Consider the following 23,990-nt stretch of genomic DNA (forward strand, 5'->3'; position numbering starts at 1 on the left):
CGACAAAGACCATGGTAATTCAAAACAAACAAACAAACAAACAAACAAACAAACAAGCAGTTGATTTATATCAGAACGTAGAGATTTTTTTTTGTGTGTGTTTCATGTATGTATAGATCATCTCTTGATGTATAGTAGGCATTTGTTGTCGTTTTTACAGCGTTTCCTAATAAATGCCTATAGCGAAAACCCAACAAAACTTCTATCAAGGAGGGAAGGGAACTTAAATTTAAATATCACATAGTTTACAGAAATCAGACATGTAAATAAGGCAATCATATACATCCGCACGGCCGATTGTAATCTCTTACTATGATTATCAAACATGATCGCCTGCATTTACGTGCTTTTTTCTAATTTCTTGAACTTTGCCTCATTTTCTCTCTTTTTTTTTTAACAATTGCTCGAAACATTTAAAAATCGTAACACAGTCTGCTATCCCACAACATAATATTCCATTTGATTTGTCACTTATTGTTGGTCGGGTGACGCCAAATGTTGGAATCTCGAGCGATGATACACGGCATTTTGTTTGTTGGTTTTCGTCTCATCGCTCAAAAGAATTTTGACAACGATTACAAGACATAACTGATGGTTTACAGAAGTGATCATCAATTCAGTAAGGATTAGTCAAGTCATGAATTCACTTTACCCATGACTGTCTAATCGAACTACGACATTGTTTGGGTAACCGCGCCTTTTTATTCTCATAGTTCAAACTAATTCTTGACATAATCAAAACAAATAATTCTTTATTAAATTTCTCAAAATACTCAATAGACGGCCTAAGTCAAAACTTTCTACAAAGATTGCCTATACGGCAATCTTTACTAGCCTAAACAAGTTTTCTAGAGCTATCAGTTCCCCCTATTACAAAGACTTCGATCGCGTTTTGAACTTGTATCGAACTACTTTCAAAACAGCTATTACCTTTGTAGTTCGATTAATAAACCAGTCTTTTGAATTCATAACCAACATTCGTAATCGTAACAATACAGTAACATAGTACTGCATGTCAATAAAAGTTGGAAAATGTAAATGCTATAATAGTAGCGCAAAAAAAAAATGAGTAACGATTATCTTCATACATTCTAATTCCTAGTGATGTCGCTACGAAAATGACACATGGTTTGGTTCAAGCAAATAAAAGTAAAAAGGAATGGGATATACTTCTAATGATAGCAACACGCCGTACAATGCATTTCACTGTATTTTGTAACATTTGGTTACGTTTCTGTGCGCTTTACGTATACGGAAAATAAAAGGCAGATTGGTGCTATTAACATGCTAACACGCAACGCATTCAAAATGTTTTTTGAAATACACCGTATACAATAATATAATGTTTTAGTATACGGTTTGAAACTTTGAATTTGCGAGTCCTTTATGAAATTATGAGCAGGGTTATTACATTATCAAGCAAAAATTAAAGTATTTAGGGATTCGGATTTGCGCAGGAGACTAACAGTGCTATACATGGCGATCGTTCGCAACAGAGACAATCCTCTTCAATAGATATACAATGTAATTCTGTTTTCATGAATTGAAAGAGAAACGAAAAGAAGTCAACTTTTTAACTTCATTTAGCTTTCTCACCAATTGAACTTGATTTGATCTGCCATGCATGATATCGCTGTGTGCTCTATTAATTATATTAAATCATTTAATCGGCGTGCTTGTTTTTTATGCAGAATATCACAGGTAAGTTTAATTCATTGAAGTTCATAATGTTTGTACATATGGCGTGTTCGTTGTTTTCTATTTTCATTTTTATAATATATCACGTGTCCATTATCTGATTCTGACCACGAAAATATGGCGACTGTTTAAATGCGGAGCATGTACTGGAAAACTGTAATGTCTCCTGCCAGTATAGACAAATTAATTTCTAGTCTATCCCCGCTTAAAATTGAAATGAAATTGAACAAAAAACAAAAAACAAAACGAAGTTCGACTTTCAGTAGATTTCAACCGTTTTGTATAGTGCCTGATTCATGTAATGGACACAATTCTTTAGCACATAAGCAATCACACAACTTTCGTGAATAGATGTGTCTTAATGATTGCATCTCATGGAAGAAAACTCGTCTCCTTGCCTGAATTTTAGCTTCTTCCTGTTCAAGCTCGCGTGAAAGAAATAGTTGAACATCAATCGCAATCATTAAGAGAGGCACATCCTCAGAAATAAGCACAGGAGTACTGAGACACACTACGAAATAAAAACGGGCCTTTTATTGCTATTGACAACGCATGACATTGAATTTTTTTTTTCCTTGGGGGAGGAGGGTAATACAATTGATTATTCTGAAGGTTCGTTAATCACACAATGAAATATGGTTTGCTATTGGCTTAGGTTCGTTAACAAGAAAATTAAATGCGGTTCCTTTCCGGTAGTTCCTTTACCCGAAAGTAATCAAGCAATCATTTTTTTTTTTCTGATAAGGTTTGTGAATGCAAAACGAAGGGAAGAAGGCCTAAGTATTAATTCCGAATATTTTTCAGTATTATTATTTATGATCCACCTCTCAAACGCAGAAAGATTGTAACTGCACATGTGATGTAAAAAAAAAAAAAAATCCGCTTAAGCTACAAGTTAATTGTTTTTTATATGCTATGCTATTAGAAAAGTGACTGAGAATCATTGTAAACCCAACGTGAAGCTGTCAAGCCTACATCAACCTTTGCTTCTGATATTTCTGATACTTCTGATAAGCGATAATTACTGTGCACGCAACGCCTATAAAGGAAATGTGCCTTTAATATGGCGGGAATTCATAATGTACGGTTGTATACAGCTGCAGCAGAAAAGACGCGAAAGCAGTTTTGGATGCTCTGCAACATTACGACCATGTGCGTAATTTGAGGGTTTTAAGTACACGCAAAGAACACGATCTCAAAAGACGACTATCGTTAATCAACTTCATTGACTTTTTCTACCGATGCTGTCTTTTGAACCCCCGCTTAGAATAGGTTCTCAGGTTCTATTTGATAGGTATTGGTACTTGCTAAACGCATCCTCTTTAGTTTCCATTGACAACAACATGGGAGGAGAATGGAAGCGATGAACGCCCTCGCTAAAAGACGCTTCTCGTAAGACGCATTGCGTGCCCGCCTACAATAGGTTCTCAGGTTCTATTTAGGTATTGGTACTTGCTAAACGCATCCTCTTTAGTTTCCATTGACAACAACATGTATGGGAGGAGAATGGAAGCGATCAACGCCCTCGCTAAAAGACGCTTCTCGTAAGACGCATTGCGTGCCTTCTTTTCTTTCTACTGTTTCCTATTGTTTGTGAGTTAAAAATTGCGGCAAACCACAACGCAGCCGACACACAACGCGTACCGACTCATTCATGCGGCGGCAGCGGCACGGACACAAACGCGCCGAAGTTTACATTCGGGCTGCCGTATTGGTCAGAATCGTTAATGATAGACCTGTCCTGCGATTGGTTGATTATCTTACATACCCAAGCTATCGCCTTATACGGTAGTGCGTGCGATGGAGCGTAAGCGCCGTCGCTAAGCAGGACAGTTGTATTGTTTCGTCCCGTGAAAGAAACAGGTTGTGAGCATGAACATAGCCTGAACTTTGAGAGCGATTTTCTCCGTTATTTAGAAAATCAACTGACATAACAAACGTGGTTAATATTCGTTTTTATGATCTATAGGGATGTCGAAATGAGTTGTATTACATATCAGTGTAAAGCTTAGAGTCTGTAGAATTCACTTATAGGCATAACTACGATTTCATTTTTTGCGACTTTTGACTCATTCCGACGGAGCGCCACACATTTGAACTACAAGCGGAGGGCCCTTTTTGTAGTCTGCACTGAGGTAAGAGCAGATTTTGTCATAATTGACGTAGCAGTTATTGCAGCCAGACATCAGTGTTCAATTAAAGCACACACTCAACAGACTTGAAAACATGATTGAAAACATTGATGATGATGATGATGATGATGACGATGATGATGATGATGACAATGATGAAGATGTCAATGATGTTTAATGTCGTTGTCATCATTTTCATAGTCACTGTCATCAGTATCATTGTTATCATCATTTTGTGTATTTGTTGTATGACCATCACAATGTGTCCTTTGAAACACAACATCCCTCTATGACTACCACACTGCATCCTCTTTCATCCTTTGCAATTCCTTCTGATAATTGGACGACAATATCAATAGGAGTAGCATGATAATGTAAAGATGTAAGCCTGAGGACCCGAGTAATTTAGTTGGCTCTTTCCAGACCCCAGCTGCCCAACCTGGCGCTCCCATAATTCTTAATTGTATGATCTGATTTGATATTATGTAATGTTGATATTTGTGTTTGAAAGCCGAATAAATAATAAAAATAGATAGTCATAATCATGAATATTTGTGATTGTGTATATAATTCCAACAAATCCTTTGTGATGTATGCATTCTTTCTGCCACAGATGATGGCGTGGATACGAGGATACACGGCATCAAGATAAAGTCACTGAAGGAGAGAGATCTTGGTCTCAACATTGATCTCTTTGACAAGAAGGAGTTAGTGAGGTCAGTGATTTATGGTTGCAAAAAAAAAAAAAAATGTCCTTTGATATCAAGTACCAGTTTCTGAGATGAATTGCATGAAATTTCTGCATTGAAAAAAAAAAAAAAAAATTAGTAAAAGAAGATGTAAGGAGTGCTCAATCTCAATGTGTTCCAGTGGCATATGATTTCATCCTCTTGTAGATAAATGTAAAAAAACAAAAACAAAAACAGAAAATTCAACATGAGCAAAGCATTGTCGTGTTTGATATTAGGACATTGCATAATTTAATTGTGTGCAAAAGTGCCCAGTATAATCCTTGAACTTAGTGTTGCTTTTCTTGTTCATACTCAAGTTTCTGTATCATTTTATGGAAATGCTGCCAGTAACAATATTTCCAGGATAATGTCTCTGTGTATCATCAGATAAGCATGATATGCGGTCAATTTCAACAAACTAAAAAGGCTCAGTCTTTGCTAGAAATGATCCACTCATCTCTTTATTTCACCCATTTTGCGTTCCTTGATGGTATGTCATCACACTTTCCCTGTTCCGATTCTGATTCGCGCAGGTATCCAAGATTAGAGCTTGTGGACAAGGAGAAGCTATACAGAAGAGCACTAGTTCTACAAAGGTACATCTGTAATTGTGAAACCGCTTATGATGATCACATGTTGATTGGTTTTGTTGATAATTTATGACATCTGTTATCATCTTATACCGTGAATATTCGATGATGATGATGATGATGATGATGATGATGATAACTAGAATTATCATCATTATCATAACTATCGCAATGATCAGTATTTTCAGTATTGTGTGATAAACTGGAAATGTAATTTCCCATTTGAAGGAAAATAGATTGCTTTTCCAATGTAATCTGTGAATGTCCTGTTTGCCTTTAATTATTGCTGTTTTTCACCAGTCAAAAGTAGGAAAGAGTGATGGAATGTGAATGGAAGCCTTGCCCTTTTAGTTCCTAAATGAAGGACATAGCTGACCCTTGTTGCATGTGATGGTCATTATTCACAGATTCATTAAGCTGCTGGACAGCGTCATCCATTTCATCGTGCCAGCCTGGGAGTACTCTGTGGGGTCGTTCCGCTCCCTGGAGGTGGTCCGTCAGTTCTTGCCACTCTCTAAGAAGAGGAACGGTCTCATCTACCACTTCCTGAGTCAGTCTGAGACTGGGTGAGGAACCCATTCACAAACTCTTCCCTCATGTAGATGGGAATAAGAGTGTTGGGTAACTTGATGCATTCAAACAAATTTTGTGAGTCCTATGCAGGTAAAATCAATGCTGAATGGACAAGACAACAATGATGATCGATATTCTGTCATCTTTTTATATGGATGTGTCAGAGTCAACCATACACACAGCTTGGCCAACTTGGTTTCAGCTGGTCGCAACATGGCATACATTCTTTTGTTGCATTCTTGCCTAATGAAGCTTTGTACTCTCATAGTGCTACCCACTGGAGCAGAGTTGACCAAACTGTATAAATGGCACTGCAATGTGTGTGGATGTAGCGCCCCTTTTATAGTCAGATGCCATGGCTCGATACAGTGTTCTAGTATCCTTAAGATGTTTGCAGTTATAAGCAGTTGCCCCAATTGCACATTCCATGGCAATGACTGGAATGCGTGTGGCTGTCAATTTGCTAATGTGCTGACAGTTTAACCTCAAGTAAAGTTGCTATTGCTAAGATCTTGATCAAAATGGGGCATAGGCATAATGATTTCGAAAATTAGTGAGCAGAATATGGAGAAAAAAAAATGTCTTTAAAAAGAACGGTAACAAGAAGTCATATATAAAATGCAATCATTGCTTTTGCCTCTTAGTAGCTTTCTCTTGATAAGAGGTATCATTAATATTGCAAACAAGTGCAGAGAAGGTATGGTCAGCTACTATTAGCATAGTTTTGTTGTTTACTTTTTGTAGGAGGCCCTCTAGGATGCCCAAGCTGTATATCAATCGAAGAAGTGCAGCTGATCACAGGGTAGACCCATGTAAGGACCCCTCAGCCAAGAATGCCATCTTCTCTCAGGTGAAAACAGGGATATATGAAGTTCTGTTCTATTCTATTGATGTTGATGTTATTGTATATAATCTCTTTTTATGCATGTACAAAGTTATGGTTGTATGAATTCTTTTTGGTAACAGAGCGCAGAGCACCTTAAAAGGGCTTCAGTTTAAATATCTGATTTATAAAATGAATTTTTGCTATTTAAAAATGTTATACTTGTACTTGAGAGGAATGGTTAGGTAACATACTTGCCCATGTAGATGATAGTATTTTTTGTTGCTGTCAAAATGAAGATTTTTTACAATAATGTTCTTGCGAGCGTCTGCTTCAAAATTTTTGTTTTCCCCTGGTGCAGTGTATCAGTACATTAAAACAAAATTTATGAATGATTAGATTAAAAGATACAGTGTATGTGCCCATTCTTTCTTTGATAAGAACATGTAAATTATTTTGCCAATGTCTTTGCATGAACAATACTCTTGTTTATATTGTAAATGCCTCGGACACATGGGTAAACATATTTTGCTTAACACCTCTCCTTTACTTTTCTTCTCACTCATAAAGATGTATGAGGGGCTGAAACCCAAGGACAAGTATGAGAAGCCACTGGACTTCAGGTGGCCGCAGCAGTATGACCAGTGGTGGGAATGCAAGTTTCTCTCAGAGGGAATCATCGACCAGGGTGAGGTTCATGAAAAGATAATTCCATGCATCATTTGTTTGGTTTGGGATGCTGCACATGTCTTAACTGAAAGAGCACACGTGGTGTGTTTCTGTTTGGGCAGTACACAAATATTCTGTTTGTTAGAGAACTAAAGGTAGTTGCAAAATGAAGATGAGAGTGAGTGTGTTGGGTATTGATGAATTAAACAAATGGGAAGCGTTGGATATTACATGAAAATACTTTAAATCCATATTAACTGAGAATCATCTGTGCCTCTGAAGATTTTTTTAATCTTATTTTGGAATATACAATATGTTTTTACTATTCATTAAAAATGTGGAAATGGATGCACACTTCTACGATGGCAAATTTCTTGTCAGTAAACAAGCCAGTAAACAAAGTAACTGCTCATTTCAACTGATTGATAAATTGCCCTTCGTTGATGTAAATAAGCATGCAGCGAAGTGGGTATCATTATGATTTGTGGTAAAGTTGTTTTATTAAATACGCGGTACCAATGTACCCACTGTTAGGCAGAAGCTCTGTCGTCTAGAGGATATGATGCCTGTCTGGTAGTCAAGGGATCGTTTGTTCAAATTAATCCAACCCCAATATGTATGCTCATGATTTTTCATCACACAGCTTGTATCTAAAACACTGTATTATTAGTGCTTATTTACATCGATGAAGGGCAATTTGTCAATCAGTTGCAATACAAGAACTCAATGCAAGAATTTATTAATTTGAATTCATTGCTCCTCTGCTCTGTCCAATTGATTGACATGAAGGAGGTGGATTCAGGGACAGTCTGGCTGATATAGCAGAGGAGCTTTGCCCCACAGGAGGAGACGACCCCATCCCTCTTCCCTTCTTTATCAGGTCTCCAAACCAGGTGAGAGCGTCATAGTCTACCCACCAAGCATGGTGTGTCTGTGTTTGGATAGGCAAAATCAGGTGGTGGGGAATGTTTGTTGCTTGTGTGATGATGATAATAATGCTAAATCATATTTACATGGTACATTACAAACACACACACACACACACACACACACACTAAATTGAAGGGGAAAATATAGAGATAAAGGAAAATGGTTATAAGTGATGAAATCATGAGAGCAGTTAATCATTCTTTGATCCTGTTGTTTTTTGCTATTATCATTGATTCTCTAAAGACTGTAACTTCTAGATGACAGGCTGTGCAAACATAAAATGATTGGGTTATGGGACTGTAAGGGCAAAGGTCACAAGGAAAGGTCAAACACTGGAGATGCATTGCTTGTGTGAAAGCACAAGAATTGCTTGGTAAAATCTGATTTTACAGAAGGACGGTCCACAACACATTGAAATTATTTGAGGATATATCCAGTGAAGGTCAAAGGTGGAGGCCAGAATTGCTAATGATATCATTTCTGGGCTAAATGTGAAATTATTCTACAAGTAGCCAAAGAGACTGGCTCGAGATACCCCATTGGTATGCGCTATGAGAACTGGAATGATATTCTAGCGAGGCATGTTGTCAGAAGATACAATGTGGTGGGGTTTTGAACCCATCATTTTAAGGACTGTAGGGCAAAGAAAAAAAAAATGGATACAAATGTACATGTCTCTTTCATTTCTTCTTGGGCTGTAGAACAATGATGACTCCAACATCAACCGAGACGTGTACCTTCCCAATCCATCATGTCGACAATTTGCCAAGTATGAATGGATCGGGATGCTGATGGGTGCTTGTCTTAGGAGCAGAGAACATCTGGTAAAAGATGGGGATGTGTGTTTGTAGAGATTTTTAGGGATTTTATTCACAAATAAGGTGAGATAATGTAATTGGAACACCATTTTTGCCAAAATGATCTTCAAGTAATCTATCCTGAAATAGTGACGTTTGTGATCAGTTATATGGATGGTTGTTATATTTTTGTATACATCAGTTCAATATTAACAAAGTGAAAACAGTACTACCTAAGGATATATGAGAAATGATTACATTACTTGCTAGTAATATTTTTTCAATTTGAATTTTTGCACAAATTTGTTTGTACAACTGTACCAGTCCCATCAGTCCTCTGTTTGTTTTACGCCTATGAACTCTGTCGCTATGTGTGTACCTCCACCGTCATAAAAGTGTTTTTTTTTTTTTTAAATATCGCAAACCATTCACTTTGTGATATGTATAATGCCTTTTTTTGTGTGTGTGTGTGTATATTCATGACTTGTTTAGGCCAAAGACTGGGCCCCTTTTTTTACTGGACACGATTTTGTCTTTGAAACAATAAATTTCACAATTGAGCTAGACCTTACATTTGATGTAAAACTGAATTTTTATTTCATCTTTATCTTAGGTGCTCTCCCTCCCAGCATTCATGTGGAAGTTGCTAGGGCGAGAGCATGTGACGTGGTCCAGAGATTACAAGACAGTCGATGCCGCAGCTGTGAGTAGCCATATGTCTTCCATAAACTTGCAATGATGTTTCTGATATTAACCTGTTCCTTGCGGGAACCTTGGAGTACCAGGTTCCCAAAATGTAGACAAGAGTGCCTGCATTGGTGGCCTTAACCCTAACTAGACCGGGCTATTTAGGAAGATCATAGAGCCGGGGGGGGGGGGGGGGGGGGGGGGGGGGGGGGGGGGGGGGGGGGGGGGGCCTCCCATGCCCCCCCTCCAGATCTCGGCCATCGACCGCGCGATCGCGACGAAAATTGGCACACACATTGCCTATGATGTAATCTAAAGTACCATGAAGTTAAATTTAAAAAAAAATTATCATTTATGCTAAATTATGCTAATTTATGCGTGATGATGCATGAAATCGGACAATTTGGTATAAATCACTAAATAAAGCTCAAAATGGGCACATTTTTTGTGTAAATATTCTTTTTAGTGTCCTGAGCAAATATAAGAGAAAAAAATTGTGCCATCAGAAAAAAATTTCTTAAGTATTTTATTGTTTTTTGAATTTCTTTCGTATTTCTTTGTTTTTTCGACTTTATGTTTTTCATTGTTTTTTCGATGAAACTTGTTTGCGACATTGTTCCAAACAAGAAAATATATTAATAATTGATTTTAATCAATAAAACCCCCAAATAATCATGCTTTTGTGAAATTTGCCTGTAAGCACAGTTTGCATTGAAATTGTACACAAATTCACGTTTTTGAGCAATTTTTGGTCTGACATGCACATACATATTTATGCGCAACTTCGAAATCGCGTGCCCGGGCATCGCAAATTTGGTGTCAAAAGATGCGGGAGACTTGAAAGAAAAAAGTCATGAAACGTCGCGGCGATAGCTTTTCGCGTTAGCGATACATCGCGCGGAACGTCGAGAGGGGGGCCTCGGAGGCCCCCCCCCCCCCCCCCGGCCTAGTTAGGGTTAATTCATGTTTGTGTTATGCTGCCCAGTAATATGGCTTTGATAGAAAGATTAGAGTTTCTTCAATTGATATCAGTTTTCTTTCTGTATGGAAACTGCGTGTATTGCAGTATTATTGCCTTTTTGATAATTTAATGTGCAAGTATTTGATGTAAAATTCATATGAAGATGTTCATAGCAATTATGGCTGAGCTCAGTAGAAATTTGCTTTCGCTGACCCCATTCAGGTGCCTACTTTGTGTTGAACAAAAGAGTTTTTGAGCCCATCAGCGCATGCTCTATTCATACCTAGTGAGTGATCAATATTTTCAGTGTTTGATGGTACATCTAGTTGACCGTGCAAAGGGGATACATATACCGCCTGATTTCTTTCACACAGATGTATTACCAACCTGTCCGTTCTCCGTCAACCTGCAAAAAGGTTCTTGTTTTAGGGCATTGAATGCTCTCAGAGAATTGTGGGAGGAACAGGTTAATTTTCTCTACATGAGTAAGGAAAAGAGAATGTATGCAGAAGCAAATGAGTCACAAAAGTCATATGATGTTGGGAAAATAATTTTTTGGTTTTTGGCAGAAGTGAAGTTGCCAGATGTTAAGCTTTAAATCGATAGGTAATTGGCCTATGTCTTTGCAAGGAAAATATTTTAAAAAGTTGCAGAACTGTAAAGGTTATATTGCCAAAGTCGGCTTTAAACACATTTTTTTTAAATCCTTTTATGATCTCTGACTTTATACTGGTAAGTGATGACACACCACATTTAATATATTCCTCAGGTCAAGATGATAGAGCTGATAGAATCAATGGACAGGGAGACGTTTGAAGCTTCATTTGCTGGTGAGCTGACCTACACAACTAGTCTCAGTGACCAGACCATTGTACCCCTCAAGGATGGCTGCACTGACACCCATGTGCAGTATGAGGACAGGCTGGAGTACTGCAGGCTGGTGAAGGAGGCTAGGATGTCAGAGTGCATGGAGCAGGTACACTCATTGTCTGAATATCCAGTGGCTGATTACATTTCCCTGCCTTGCAAAGTGCTAGATACTGTATGAGCCGAAGTTCTTGTGGTGGTTTTATTTTTGTGAATTTTTCAAGTTGCCTTCGAACCGCAAAAATAGCGATGCATTAAAAAAAAAATTATGATAATAATTTAAGATTAAGCCATGCTTCTGCTGGATCATGCACAACTATTATAGTAACTACTGAAGGTATACATGTAGCATGCTGCATGAGCATGATGTATCTGGGGCATATCTGGGGCATAGCAACACGCCAGCACTTCAAATGCTGAGCTCATTACTTTCCCACTTGCTTATGTACCGAAAATTGCTGATTATTCAAAAATATTCAGTGCCAGAAATGTCACTTGCTACTCACTCTAATCTATTTCGTGAAAGGTGAAGTAGTGATCAACCCCTCGCAACTGTGGAATTAATAACATGCAAAAATGTCAGACAAGTAGTAATTCCCAAAAGTATCATATTCTGTAAGTGAAAATTCCAGTGTATTTCTGAAAGTGGTCTCTCATGCAATAACTTATTACACCCCTAGTATACCCCCCCCCCCCCCCCCGTAAAAAATGGCCCCAAACGGGTCCATATCTGTCAATAACATCATACATGTGTAATTCACTCGTTGATTCATCTTACATTCGAAGTATCAGCTACACATTGATTTTTGTCAATGTGATGCTGTAACTGTACTTAGCACATGTGTTGACCACAGGTAGAGTCGCTGCGACAGGGTTTACTCAAGGTCATCCCTCAAGCAGTCCTTGACCTCTTGACCTGGCAGGAGCTAGAGAGAAGGATATGTGGTGACCCAGAGATCACTGTGGAGGACCTCAAGAAGACAAGTGAGTTTATAGGCCACCATTGCCTTTCCTTCTCAACAACATCACAACCACCACCACCACCACCACAACAACAACAACAACAACAACGACAACAACGACGATGACAACAACAACAACAACAACAACAACAACAACAACAACAACAACATCCAAACCACTCATTTCAAGAAGAATTCATGTAGTGGAATACCACTCAAGTACTAGCGAGAGAAAAAAAATATATAATTTTATATCATTCAAGTATTGTGTTCCGTATTTTTACTTCAGTTTGAATAGCTTCTTCATGAAAAGAAGAGATATTGCATTTAACATTATGTCTGATTATAGCTGCCCCCGTACAAGGAGATGGCTCCAAGTGGACAAAGCATATGGTAGCATTAGCATTACCAAAGGATACACAAATGGAACAGACAAATTTTGATTGATAAGTCAGGGCTCCACACTAACAGTGGCCCGGGGCCACCAAAAACGCACGTTGGGCCACCAAAATTTCAGAAATGAAGATTTTGGTGGCCTGATCGGGCCACCAAAAAAGTCAGAGGTTTGCCTTTACTTTTGGAAATGAACGGCGGTAACAATCGGCTCCGTGAGATGCTAAAATAAATGTCAGATATTTGCTTTCACTTTCGGAAATGAATAAGGATAACATTCAGATCCGTAAGATGCTATTAAAGATGAATGTCGGTTGTTTGCTTTTACATTTGAAAATGATTAACGGAAACATTCGGCTCCGTAAGGTGCTAAAGCACTAGTAAATGTTGGATGATTGCTTTCACAATCAGAAATGAATAACGGCAACTTTCAGCTCTTTACAATGTTAACCCGATTAGGACGTGTCCCGAGTATACTCGGGCTGACGTTTTCCAGGCTGTGGACTGGTCCCGAGTATACTCGGGCTGAGAGAGTGAAATGAACACGCATTTTTAAACTTAGAATTTCACCAACAATACGATGCCTATGTTGAAAATGATCTATATTTTGTGGGACTACATACATCAAAGTTGCCATCTGTGAACATTTTGTGATGATTGGTCATATCTTATGTCTACAAACAAGCAAAATATTGACAAACATGAGGGCAATTTTCACGACATTCAGACCTTCGCAACGGTCGGGAAACTGACCAATGACGAGCGACCAGCCGCACGCTCTGGCGATTTCATTTGCATCGGTATGCAAATTGTCACACTCAAGTGAAAAGCGTGCGTGCGGCGGTCAAGACCGTTGCGTGCACGCACCTACCTTATTAGCACACATTTACATGATAAAGTATTGTAGCATACTACTTCGTGTTATATCAGGAATGCAATGTCGTACTATTGGATCTTCTATGAAAGCCACCTCGGCATGACAACCTGCTTACCATTATTGGCATGAAATGTTGGCCTTCTTCTTCCGCTGCCGAGTCCTGGGATTTGCCAAAACTCGGCGAATTGAATAGATTCAAAAGTAAATCTTTTGCGTGTCCCTGCATGCATGTGATGTGTGTGAATGTTTTTGTGTCTGTTTGTTATCATGACAGCGATGTTACTTGTAGTTGTTTGAAGAGTTTTACCGTCATGAATAATATTCTGATTATGTTATAAAATCGTTTAAAAAAAAGAAACCACTTGGCCAAGAACAAACCGAGTAGGGGATGTACTGCATAGAAACAACGCAGTCGATTGTGCTACTTCATCGAAGTCGTAAATTCATATAAATTGAATAGACCAGGTGGCCAGAGTATCAGGTTACATTGTACCTCCTTGATTAGACAGGATGTTGATACAAAAACATTCCTAAGACGCACTCGTGGACGCCATCTGAAAAGTCGGGGATTATGAGCATAATAGAGAAGTTCAAAGGCCGATTACAGACAGTCTCTTTTTTCTGCACCGGTCCATAGAATGCATTATAGTGATGTGCTTCGTATGTATTACGTAACCACTTTTACGGACCCCAATGATTTTATGGTTGTTGGGAAGCGAATGTGCAAGTTCTCATGTGGTTGTAACCAACATATATGTATAGAATTTAGACTTCGACAACGAAATACGCTGCAATAAAGCGAGTAAACAAGACATATGGCATTCTTTTTTCTCTCATACGCTTAGCATTCGCCAAAAAATTGTAGATATAATTATGATGTTCGGTATTTGATGTTTGCAGCATTTCAAAGAAGTAGTCAAAATAAAATAATATCCCATATTTCGATGATACCGACGATGGTGATGTCGACTGTTTAGTCTTTTTTGTTCTAGTTCTGTATGAATTCCTCATAATATGCTAATATTCGGCTATAGTCGCTCTGTCAATTACTTATACATTTAGAAGTCTGAGGTGTTTTCAGTCCACTTCTTTCGTAAGTTCACGAGTCAATTCTTTTTTTTTTTCGATCATTGAGTTCAGTCCATTTATAATCAGTCAAATATGACAACTTATACCGAAAAAAAAAACAACTTTTCTTTTTTTTTCTTTGTAGAAAGCGCTCCAAATTTGCGAAGTGGTGATTCAATTTTGCGAGAGACGGAGATGTGATAACCACATCGCTTCAATTGAACACTTTGTATAGGAGCAAGGTATTTCGGGCAATAAAAACATGAAATTAATGTTCTTGTCTTATCTCATGTTTATCAATGTAATCAAATTTTTTTCATGTTGCTATTGAAGTAATTTACGCACTTATCGTGCCTGTGTATTTTTTTATGTCTACGTATATCTCTGCATTTAGGTATGCCTACATTCATTCATTCCATTAGACTTCGTGAAATCGCATTGAAGCATTTTCATATTCATAAACGATTGCAGCAAATGCTCGTTTCCTTTATACATTATGCTTATTGAATGAGATTGTTAGTACTTCATTTTTGTTTTTGTCTTTATACACAATAAAAAAATATTGATTTACACTCATGACATAAGAGAATATCATTTCAGCAAAATTAGCCGTCTGTTATGAGATATCAAAGAATGCCGGGAGAAATGTCGTTTATTTCAACAAAAATATCGTCTTTTCCTTATTTTCTGAAGTGATGTAATAATTGTAGGTCTTCAAGCCTGTGTGGCTTGTACTTGCCATACTTCCATGATCATGTCGGCTTCTTCTACAGCTGCCGGATGGCCAACCTTTTTTGTTGATAAATTGAATGAATTTCTCCATCGAACTCGGGAATGCTCACCTGCGACCCTGTTTGAAAAGACGCTCTCTCATATTGAGACGAATTTGAATTCTCAATGGACATTCTAATTTGAATTGTGTTAAGGCTACGTAATTTGAAGTGATAGGATATAGTGAAAGGAAACTGAGATTGAATGAACATCTTCATTGCGCGATCTTTTTTTTTTTTTAGGCGATTTTGAATTACCTAACTGTGAAATTAGAAGACAAACGTACACACACACACACACACAAATGACTGCAAAATCTTTGCATAATGTTGAACCATTTTGAACACTCGAATATGCCGTTTCGCTCTTCCTTTGTAATACATTTGCCTCGATTAGTGCTGCTTCGATTTATCTCATTGCATCTCATTACTTTCCTTTCCAGCTATCCACTTCTTCATTCCCATCATCTACAATTAATCGTTTAGATTGAATATCCCCATTGATGGTGGCGATCACCTTTCCAATTATACCAATACTTTGCCCGTATTATTATATATAATCTCATAAGATATCACCATAACACAGATTATAGGCAAACCTAGGCGTGTACATATTTCATTTCGTTTGCAAAAGTGTGTTCAGATTACCGTCCATGGAACTAAATTTAGAAGACCAGTCTATTTTTTATCTCTTTATCTCTCAATCTTTCTTCTTATCGCATAGACTCCGATGTTTTGTTTGCAGACCGGAAGAGCTCATAAATGCTCCATCAACTGACTTGAATAGGTGTCATATATATATATATTTATATATATATATATATATATATATATATATATATATATATATATATATATATATATATATATATATACATATATATATATATATATATATATATATATATATATATATATATATATATATATATATATATATATATATATATATATACATATATATATATATATGTATATATATATATATATATATATATATATATATATATATATATATATATATATATATATATACATATATATACATACAATAATCTATCCCGTTTGCTGATGATTATCATATCACTGTGTGACATTTAATTTCAAGTGATGTGCAGTGAACAATACTTTCCCGCCATTACGGTACAGTTGTAAGGGAATCATGATTGCACATAAAATTTGCAACATACAACCCGACAGTAAACTTACAAATGCGCTCGTTGATCTCCTTTATTCATCTCATGGAAACCTAAGTCATATAATTATGGTCGAAATCTGGAGGCAGTCATGATGGATGATTTCACAAAGCAAACGTCTTTATACAAAAATGCATGGAGTTCGCAGGTTTAGTCACCATTAGCTGTCAAAGATTGCAAGAAAGATTCAACGATTTATCTGAATATTGAACATCCCACCAGGCTCTTGTCAACATTATGAAAATTGTTGAAACAAAACCAAGAAACAAACTCAAATGGAAGATTGGTTTGAGAAACTCAACTTCGATGTTGCTTGAAGCTTTTTTTTTTCTCTCTCATACTTATGAATGACAGCGTGATTATGTTATAAGATCGTTCAAAAAATCTACTCGGCCAACGAACCAAATAGAGGATATACTGCATAATAGTCATCATTTTCATACAATGCAAGAGCCGATATTGCCACTATGGGGTCTTACAATTATCATCATGGAGAAACACAGCGTAACATTTGCGCGTGTTATAGGCAAGAACACTTTGAATAGACCAGGTGGCCAGAGTATCAGGTTACATTGTACCTCCTTGAATAGACAGGATGTTGATACAAAAACATTCCTAAGACGCACTCGTAGATGCCATCCGAAAAGTCAGGGATTATGAGCATAATAGAGAAGTTCAAAGGCCGATTACAGACAGTCTCTTTATTCTGCACCGGTCCATAGAATGCATTATAGTGATGTGCTGCGTATGTATTACGTAACCGCTTTTACGGACCCCAATGATTTTATGGTTGTTGAAAATCCAATGTGCAAGTTCTCATGTACTTGATACAAACATGTATTACAGAATTTAAACTTCGACAATGACATACGCTGCAATAAAGCGAGAAACAAGACATACGGCAGAAGTTGTCTTTTTTTTTCTCTCTCTCTCTCATACGCTTAGAATTCACAAATAAAAATTATGATGTTCAGTATTTGATGTTTGCAGCATTTCAAAGAGGCAGTGAAAATAAAATTACATCCCATATTACGACGATACCGACAATGGTGATGCTGACTGTTTAGTCTTTTTTGGCTCTAGTTTTGTATGAATTCTTCATAATATGCTAATTTTCGGCTATAGTCGCTCTGTCAATTATTTATACGTTTAGAAGTCTGGGTTTTTCAGTCCATCTCTTTCGGAAGTTCACAAGTCAAATGATTTCGCGATCATTGAGTTATAATGGTTTTAGCAACACACTACCGTTTTGTAGCTCATCGATTTATAATCAGTAGAATATGGTAACTCATGCCTTAAAAAAAATAAACTTTTTTAATGTAAATTTGTAGAAAGCACTCCAAATTTGCGAAGTGATTATTCAGTTTTGCGAGAGACGGAGATGTGATAACCCGTCGCTTCAATTGAACACTCTACTTTGTTTAGGAGCAAGGAATTTCGAGCAATAAAAGCATGAAATGTTCTTGTCCATCTCATATATTGATGTAATCAAATGTTTTCATGCTGCTATTGAAGTGGTTTATGCACTTATCGTGGCTGCGTGCGCTCTATTGCATTATACATCTCTGTATTTACGTAGACCTACTTGCATTCATTCCTTTAGACTTCGTGAAATCGCATTGAAGCATTTTCATATTCATAAACGATTGCAGCAAATGCTCGTTTCCTTTATACATTATGCTTATTGAATGAGAATAGTACTTCATTTTCTGTCTTTTACCGGGCGATGACTGGTATACACAATAAAACAAAATAATATTGATTTACATTCATGACATAAGAGAAGATCATTTCAGCAAAATTAACCGTCTGTTATGAGAGATCGAAGAATGTCGGGAGAAATGTCGTTTATTTCAACAAACATATCTTCTTTTCGTTATTTTCTGAAGTGATGTAATGATTTTAGACCTTCAAGCTTGTGTGACATGTGCTCGCCGTTCTCCCATGGTCATGTCGTCTTCTTCTATCAGCTGGCGGGTGGTCAACCTTTTTGTTTCTAATATGAATGAACTTCTCCGACGAACTCGGAAATGCTCACCTGCGACCATGTCTGAAAAGATACTCTCTCACATTGATGCGAATCTGAATTCTCGATGGGAATTCTTATTTGAATTGTGCTAATGCTACATTTTTTGAAGTGATAGGACATAGTGAAAGGCAAATGAGGTTGAATGAACATCTTCATGGCGCTATCTTTTTTTCTTTTTTTTTGTTGGCTATTTTGAATTACGTAACTACGAAATTGGAAGGCAAACGTACACAAAAAATTACTGCAAAATCTTTGCACAATGTTGTACCCTTTTGCCCTTTTTTACCGTTTTGCTCTTCCTTTGTAATACATTTGTCTCAATTAGTGTTCCTTCATTTTATCTCATTGCATCTCATCACTTTCCTTTCCAGCTATCCCCTTCTTCATTCCCATATATACAAACCTGTAGATTGAATATTATCATTGATGGTGATGATCGCTTCTCCAAGATACTCTGCCCATAAAATTTATATATGAAGAGTTTGTTCGCAAAAACCGATAAGTCCATTTTTGAAGATTTTGAAGTACGGTCTCTGTCGTAAAGTACAAAATAATACCTTTTAAATGACATATCGGTCACTACATATAAAGGTACATTTTTAAAGTTGTTGTCAAAAGAAGCAAAATTTTTCTTATCATTCTCCTTATTTTTCTTGACCATTAATCGCAAATATCTCCATTTGGTAAATATGGACTTATCGGTTTTTGCAAACAAACTCTTCATATGTATATATGATACATTACATATGTATTGTATAAAACGTAGAAAGATATTACCAAAACACAAGTTGTAGGCAAACCTCATCTTGTGTAATTTTACATTACGTTTGAAAAATCTTTTCAGATTATCTACCGTCAATCAAACAAAATTTAGATGACCAGCCTATTTTTCTCTCCTTTTTCTCTTCTCATCGTATGGACTCCCCTGTTTCATCTGAAGAGCTCATACATGTTCTGTCAACTGGCTTAAACAGGACCGGTGTTTTATTCTTAGTTTTTTTTTCTATGTAAGAAATAACGATACTCATTTAGGTTGGTGATTACTTTTTATAATAATTGTCTTGTATCACTGTGTGAAATCTCATTTCACTTGATACATAGTGAATAATCATTATCTTCCCGACATTACGTCGAAGTTGTAAAGGAATTGTAAGATCGCACAGAAAAATAGCAGCATCAAACCCCGATAATAAACTCACAAATCCACTCGGTGATATCTTGTATGCATCCAATGAAAACCTATTATAAGTCGCATGATCGAAATTTGTAGGTAGTCACGATTGATAATTTCAGGAAGCAAACTTCTTTATACAGACTTCTTCAGGGGATGGCAGGTATCGCGCAAGCGTGGATTATGCATTTCTATTCGTCTCAAAGAAAGTTAGAAAGATGCAAAGATTTGTTTGAATATTGAACATATTCCAGGCTCTTGTCAATTTTATGGGAATTACTGAAACAGAACCAAGAAATAAAGTCAAGTGGACGTTATTCTATTACGAAATTCGACTTTGATAAATCAGTATCACAAATTCTACTTGTAATATTACATCGTTGATGGTTTGCCTAGTGTTGAAATAAAGCCACGTGCTTCTGTTACAGACACGCGAGCTTTGTATTTGGATACAAGTAGCGGGGACAAACAAGGTGTAACAGATTTTCAAATGTTGTATACAATGAATAAACTTCCTCCTGTTTCCAAAATTCATTGACTAGCTATGGTAAGGAATTTTGTGAACAACAGGAAGTCAAGAGTGGGTTTGTGTGCCTTTGATATCGCCACAATACGAGATTTACTTGGCGTGTCTTACAGTCGTGTAAATGGAAATACGCAAGCCTGTACACAATCCTCCGATCGATCGCTTTTCATTGAAAGGCTTTGAAGGCTTGTGATCAACGGATTACAGTTTCCATAAAAGATTGCCTCCATGAATCAGTAAATTCAAGACAATTATGTAGTAGAAATTTGCGACACCCTCGAGAAAACCTGGTGCCCAATAATAAAAGACGTTATTCATTTGACTTGACGGGGGAACGTAAATTGACGATCGTACAGTACGTGAAGTTCAAACCGCGCGCGCAAACCCAGATAGCGAAGGGAAGCGACATTATTATTCATGAGCGGTCGTTATTCATCCAATCAGAAAGCGGATTCCTACACCGCATACACGGCAATTTGATGATTGGGTAAAGCGGGACCGTAAGTCACACCCCCTTAGTAACCCTCGGTTCGGGCTCGATTTTGGAAAACCTGTCCGTCTGTGGGGGTGTTCGCTCGCCAAAGCAAACCGTCCTAAATGGGTTAAAACAAATGTCGGATGTTTACAAATGTCTGCAAATGCTCCCACTTTCTCATTTCAAACGCACGTTTTGACCAACTTATGTTCTTATGTTCTTCTTGATTTTTTTTTCGGGCCACCAGATTTTACTTTCGGGCCACCAAAAAATAAAATCAGTGATTTTGGTGGCCCAATTGGGCCACCAAAAATTAAAGTTAGTGTGGAGCTCTGGATAAGTAGATGCAATGAAAATGCAATAGTAATATAAAGTTGATTGATGGAGTCACCTGGAGAAATAAGCTATTTAATGACTGTCAATCGCTGAATGTATGTGAGTTTTCTTTTCAAATTTGTTATTTGCAGCTTTCTATGAAGACATTGAAGAGTCAGATATCAGAGTCCAGTATCTGTGGGAGGCACTCGGTAATTTCACCCACGGTGAGTTTTTTGTTTGTCAATGTATTAGTAGTGAAGATAGTACAAATGTGGGAAAATAGCACCACATGCATTTATTCTCTGAATAAGATGTTATTCATTTGTCAGCAACAGGCATGCAAAAGCTAGTTAATTAGTATCTCATACATTCTAGACCAAGCTTCATACAGATATCCAGTTTGACGGCGGAAAAAAAACAAAACAAAAACAGGGTCATTGAGTTGATGATGCATTTTTGCATAAAGGTATATCTTTATGTAAATGGCATACAGGTAACAGAAAATCAGCATTGTAGCATCATTATTTGATAATTTGTATCGTGATAGGATTCCTTTTGTTTTATTTTGTAGCAATGCAAATTATCACTACCGTAAATAAGTAAAAGAATAAATGAGTAAAAGAAAATAAAAGTGCAAATGAAGCAGGTAAGCAAGAAAACACCAAAATAATCTGGGGTTTTGTATGCGTGGAAAGAAAAAAGATTGAAAATGCCATTATCTTTTATTCCACACAGAGGACAGGAGTCGTTTCCTGAGATTTGTCACTGGAAGAAGACGTCTCCCAGCTCCTCTTTATATCTGCCCAGACAGAGGGTGAGTTCTTGCTCCTATCAGCTCTGTATGATTTTCTCTGCTTTGCAATATCTCAGTATCTCAATGCACTGGTAGAGGTATTTCTTTCTCATCCTGAGAATCTTTATAGTCCGTCTTGCTTTTTATGATCGCTTATAAGCACCGGCTTCTGCCTGATAATAATCATACACAAACAACCTTTTGTGAATTAATTAGATTTTGGACATGTGACCACGGTCAATGCACATTGTCTGAAAACTTGGGTATCTGCTCATGTTCCTTGTGATATAACTGTATACGTTGATATACTGTATATCTTGTGATCATTTTGTCTAATATTTCCAAATGTGCCATTCACATTGCTTTAGGAACAGTGAATATAATCACATTAAACCACAAATGTCAGGTATATCTGTGGCCTGTGACAGACAATTTACTGCTCTTATATTTGCTCTAGTTAAAAGTCACAATCTGACGTTTAAAAATTAGAGCAATACAAGAAAAAAAAAAGTTTTAGGAAGCAATGTTTCATGGCAGACATTGTTATGAAGTTGATGTTATTCAAAATGTCAAGGAAACAGTTTGAAGTACTTCCAGAGATATTTAGGTTTTATATCTGTGTACTAAAATTGACAATCATGTTAGACACCTGCAAATTGATATTCTTGAATCAATTGTTCATTTTCTTTTGTTCAATTTCTATTTCTTCTTTTCTTCTTTTCACGCCATATGACATGTTTTGCGAATCTGTTCTTTCTCTACTCTTGGCTTTCATTTCTTTGTATCACTTTCCTCCTCTTAAAGGGAAAGTAAACCCAAAGAGCAATGTGGATTGAGTGAAAGCAGTAATATTAGTAGAACACATCAGTGAAAGTTTGAGGAAAATCGGGCAATCGATGCAAAAGTTATGAATTTTTAAAGTTTTGGTGTTGCAACTGCTGGGTAAGGAGACTACTAGAGGTTATGACGTATGAGTGGACTACAATATAAAGAAAATAAAAAGGGAATTCAATAAAAATTCATTTTTCATGAAAATTACACATTCCGTCAGCTTGATACTGACATATGTTAGGGGTAGCACTTATTCCCCCTGCTCTCTGAAAGCGGTTAGTCAAGAACTCTTTCATTTTGCTAGAAAAGTGAATTTTTGTGGAATTCCTTTTATATTTTCTTTATATTGTGGTCCTCTCATACGTCATAACCTCTAGTAGTCTCCTCATCCAGCGGTTCCAACACCAAAACTTAAAAAATTCATAACTTTTGCATCAATTGTCCGATTTTCCTCAAACTTTCACTGATGTGTTCTACTAATGTTACTGCTTTTACTCAATCCACATTGCTCTTTGGGTTTGTGTTCCCTTTAAGCAGTTAAAGACTTTGTTGAAATTTGTGCTTTATGAATAATGAACGGTATCATTATCAGTATAAAATAGATGCGGAACTGAGGCCTGGCTTGAAAGCCATAGAGAAGTGTTTGGCAGAGCACACCAGCATTTACTCTGCTTTTTTTTTTTTTTTTTTTTTCATTAGGAAGCTCTCTATATGATAGCAATGTCTGTGGCAGTCTGAGTTCATGAACTGGAAAGTATTAAACATTGGATATTCTGCTGGTAGGGAAAGGTAAAAAGTAAAAGGTCACAATGATAGGACAAGAATTATGTTTAGGTGGATGTGTTTGTGTGCTGTCTGTTCATTTTGAATGCCAGATTTGAAATGGGTGTGGGATTATTACATCCTTTGATAATTGATAAATGTTATGTAATAATTGCATCCCCCTCTCTCTTGTGCAGGGATAAGGTTGATGCCCTACCGGAATCTTCAACCTGCTCCAACACCTTATTCTTGCCAGTATATTCAAGGTAATGGTTCATACAATTTGCTTGCTGTATTCAAAAGGATGAAGATGTAAGATGGGCAGATCTATTATTCATCAGTAATCTATTGCTGCTCTTTT

The 23,990-nt window shown here is 37.0% G+C and overlaps 1 protein-coding gene across 1 annotated transcript in view; it reads left to right on the plus strand.

Moving 5' to 3' along the window:
- LOC140237331 (E3 ubiquitin-protein ligase HECTD3-like) overlaps positions 1-23,990 on the plus strand; it is a 48,901-nt gene that overhangs the window by 23,178 nt on the left and 1,733 nt on the right. Inside the window, exons 7-19 of the mRNA XM_072317268.1 lie at positions 4,444-4,546; positions 5,095-5,157; positions 5,559-5,717; positions 6,469-6,574; positions 7,118-7,235; positions 8,006-8,109; positions 8,848-8,970; positions 9,557-9,646; positions 11,361-11,567; positions 12,313-12,442; positions 21,393-21,467; positions 21,979-22,057; positions 23,827-23,895. Coding sequence (XP_072173369.1) covers positions 4,444-4,546; positions 5,095-5,157; positions 5,559-5,717; positions 6,469-6,574; positions 7,118-7,235; positions 8,006-8,109; positions 8,848-8,970; positions 9,557-9,646; positions 11,361-11,567; positions 12,313-12,442; positions 21,393-21,467; positions 21,979-22,057; positions 23,827-23,895 — 1,426 coding nt within the window. The remainder of the gene's footprint in view (positions 1-4,443; positions 4,547-5,094; positions 5,158-5,558; positions 5,718-6,468; positions 6,575-7,117; positions 7,236-8,005; positions 8,110-8,847; positions 8,971-9,556; positions 9,647-11,360; positions 11,568-12,312; positions 12,443-21,392; positions 21,468-21,978; positions 22,058-23,826; positions 23,896-23,990) is intronic.

Source organism: Diadema setosum, chromosome 13 (assembly GCF_964275005.1).
Source record: "Diadema setosum chromosome 13, eeDiaSeto1, whole genome shotgun sequence".
Taxonomy (NCBI): Eukaryota; Metazoa; Echinodermata; class Echinoidea; order Diadematoida; family Diadematidae; genus Diadema; species Diadema setosum.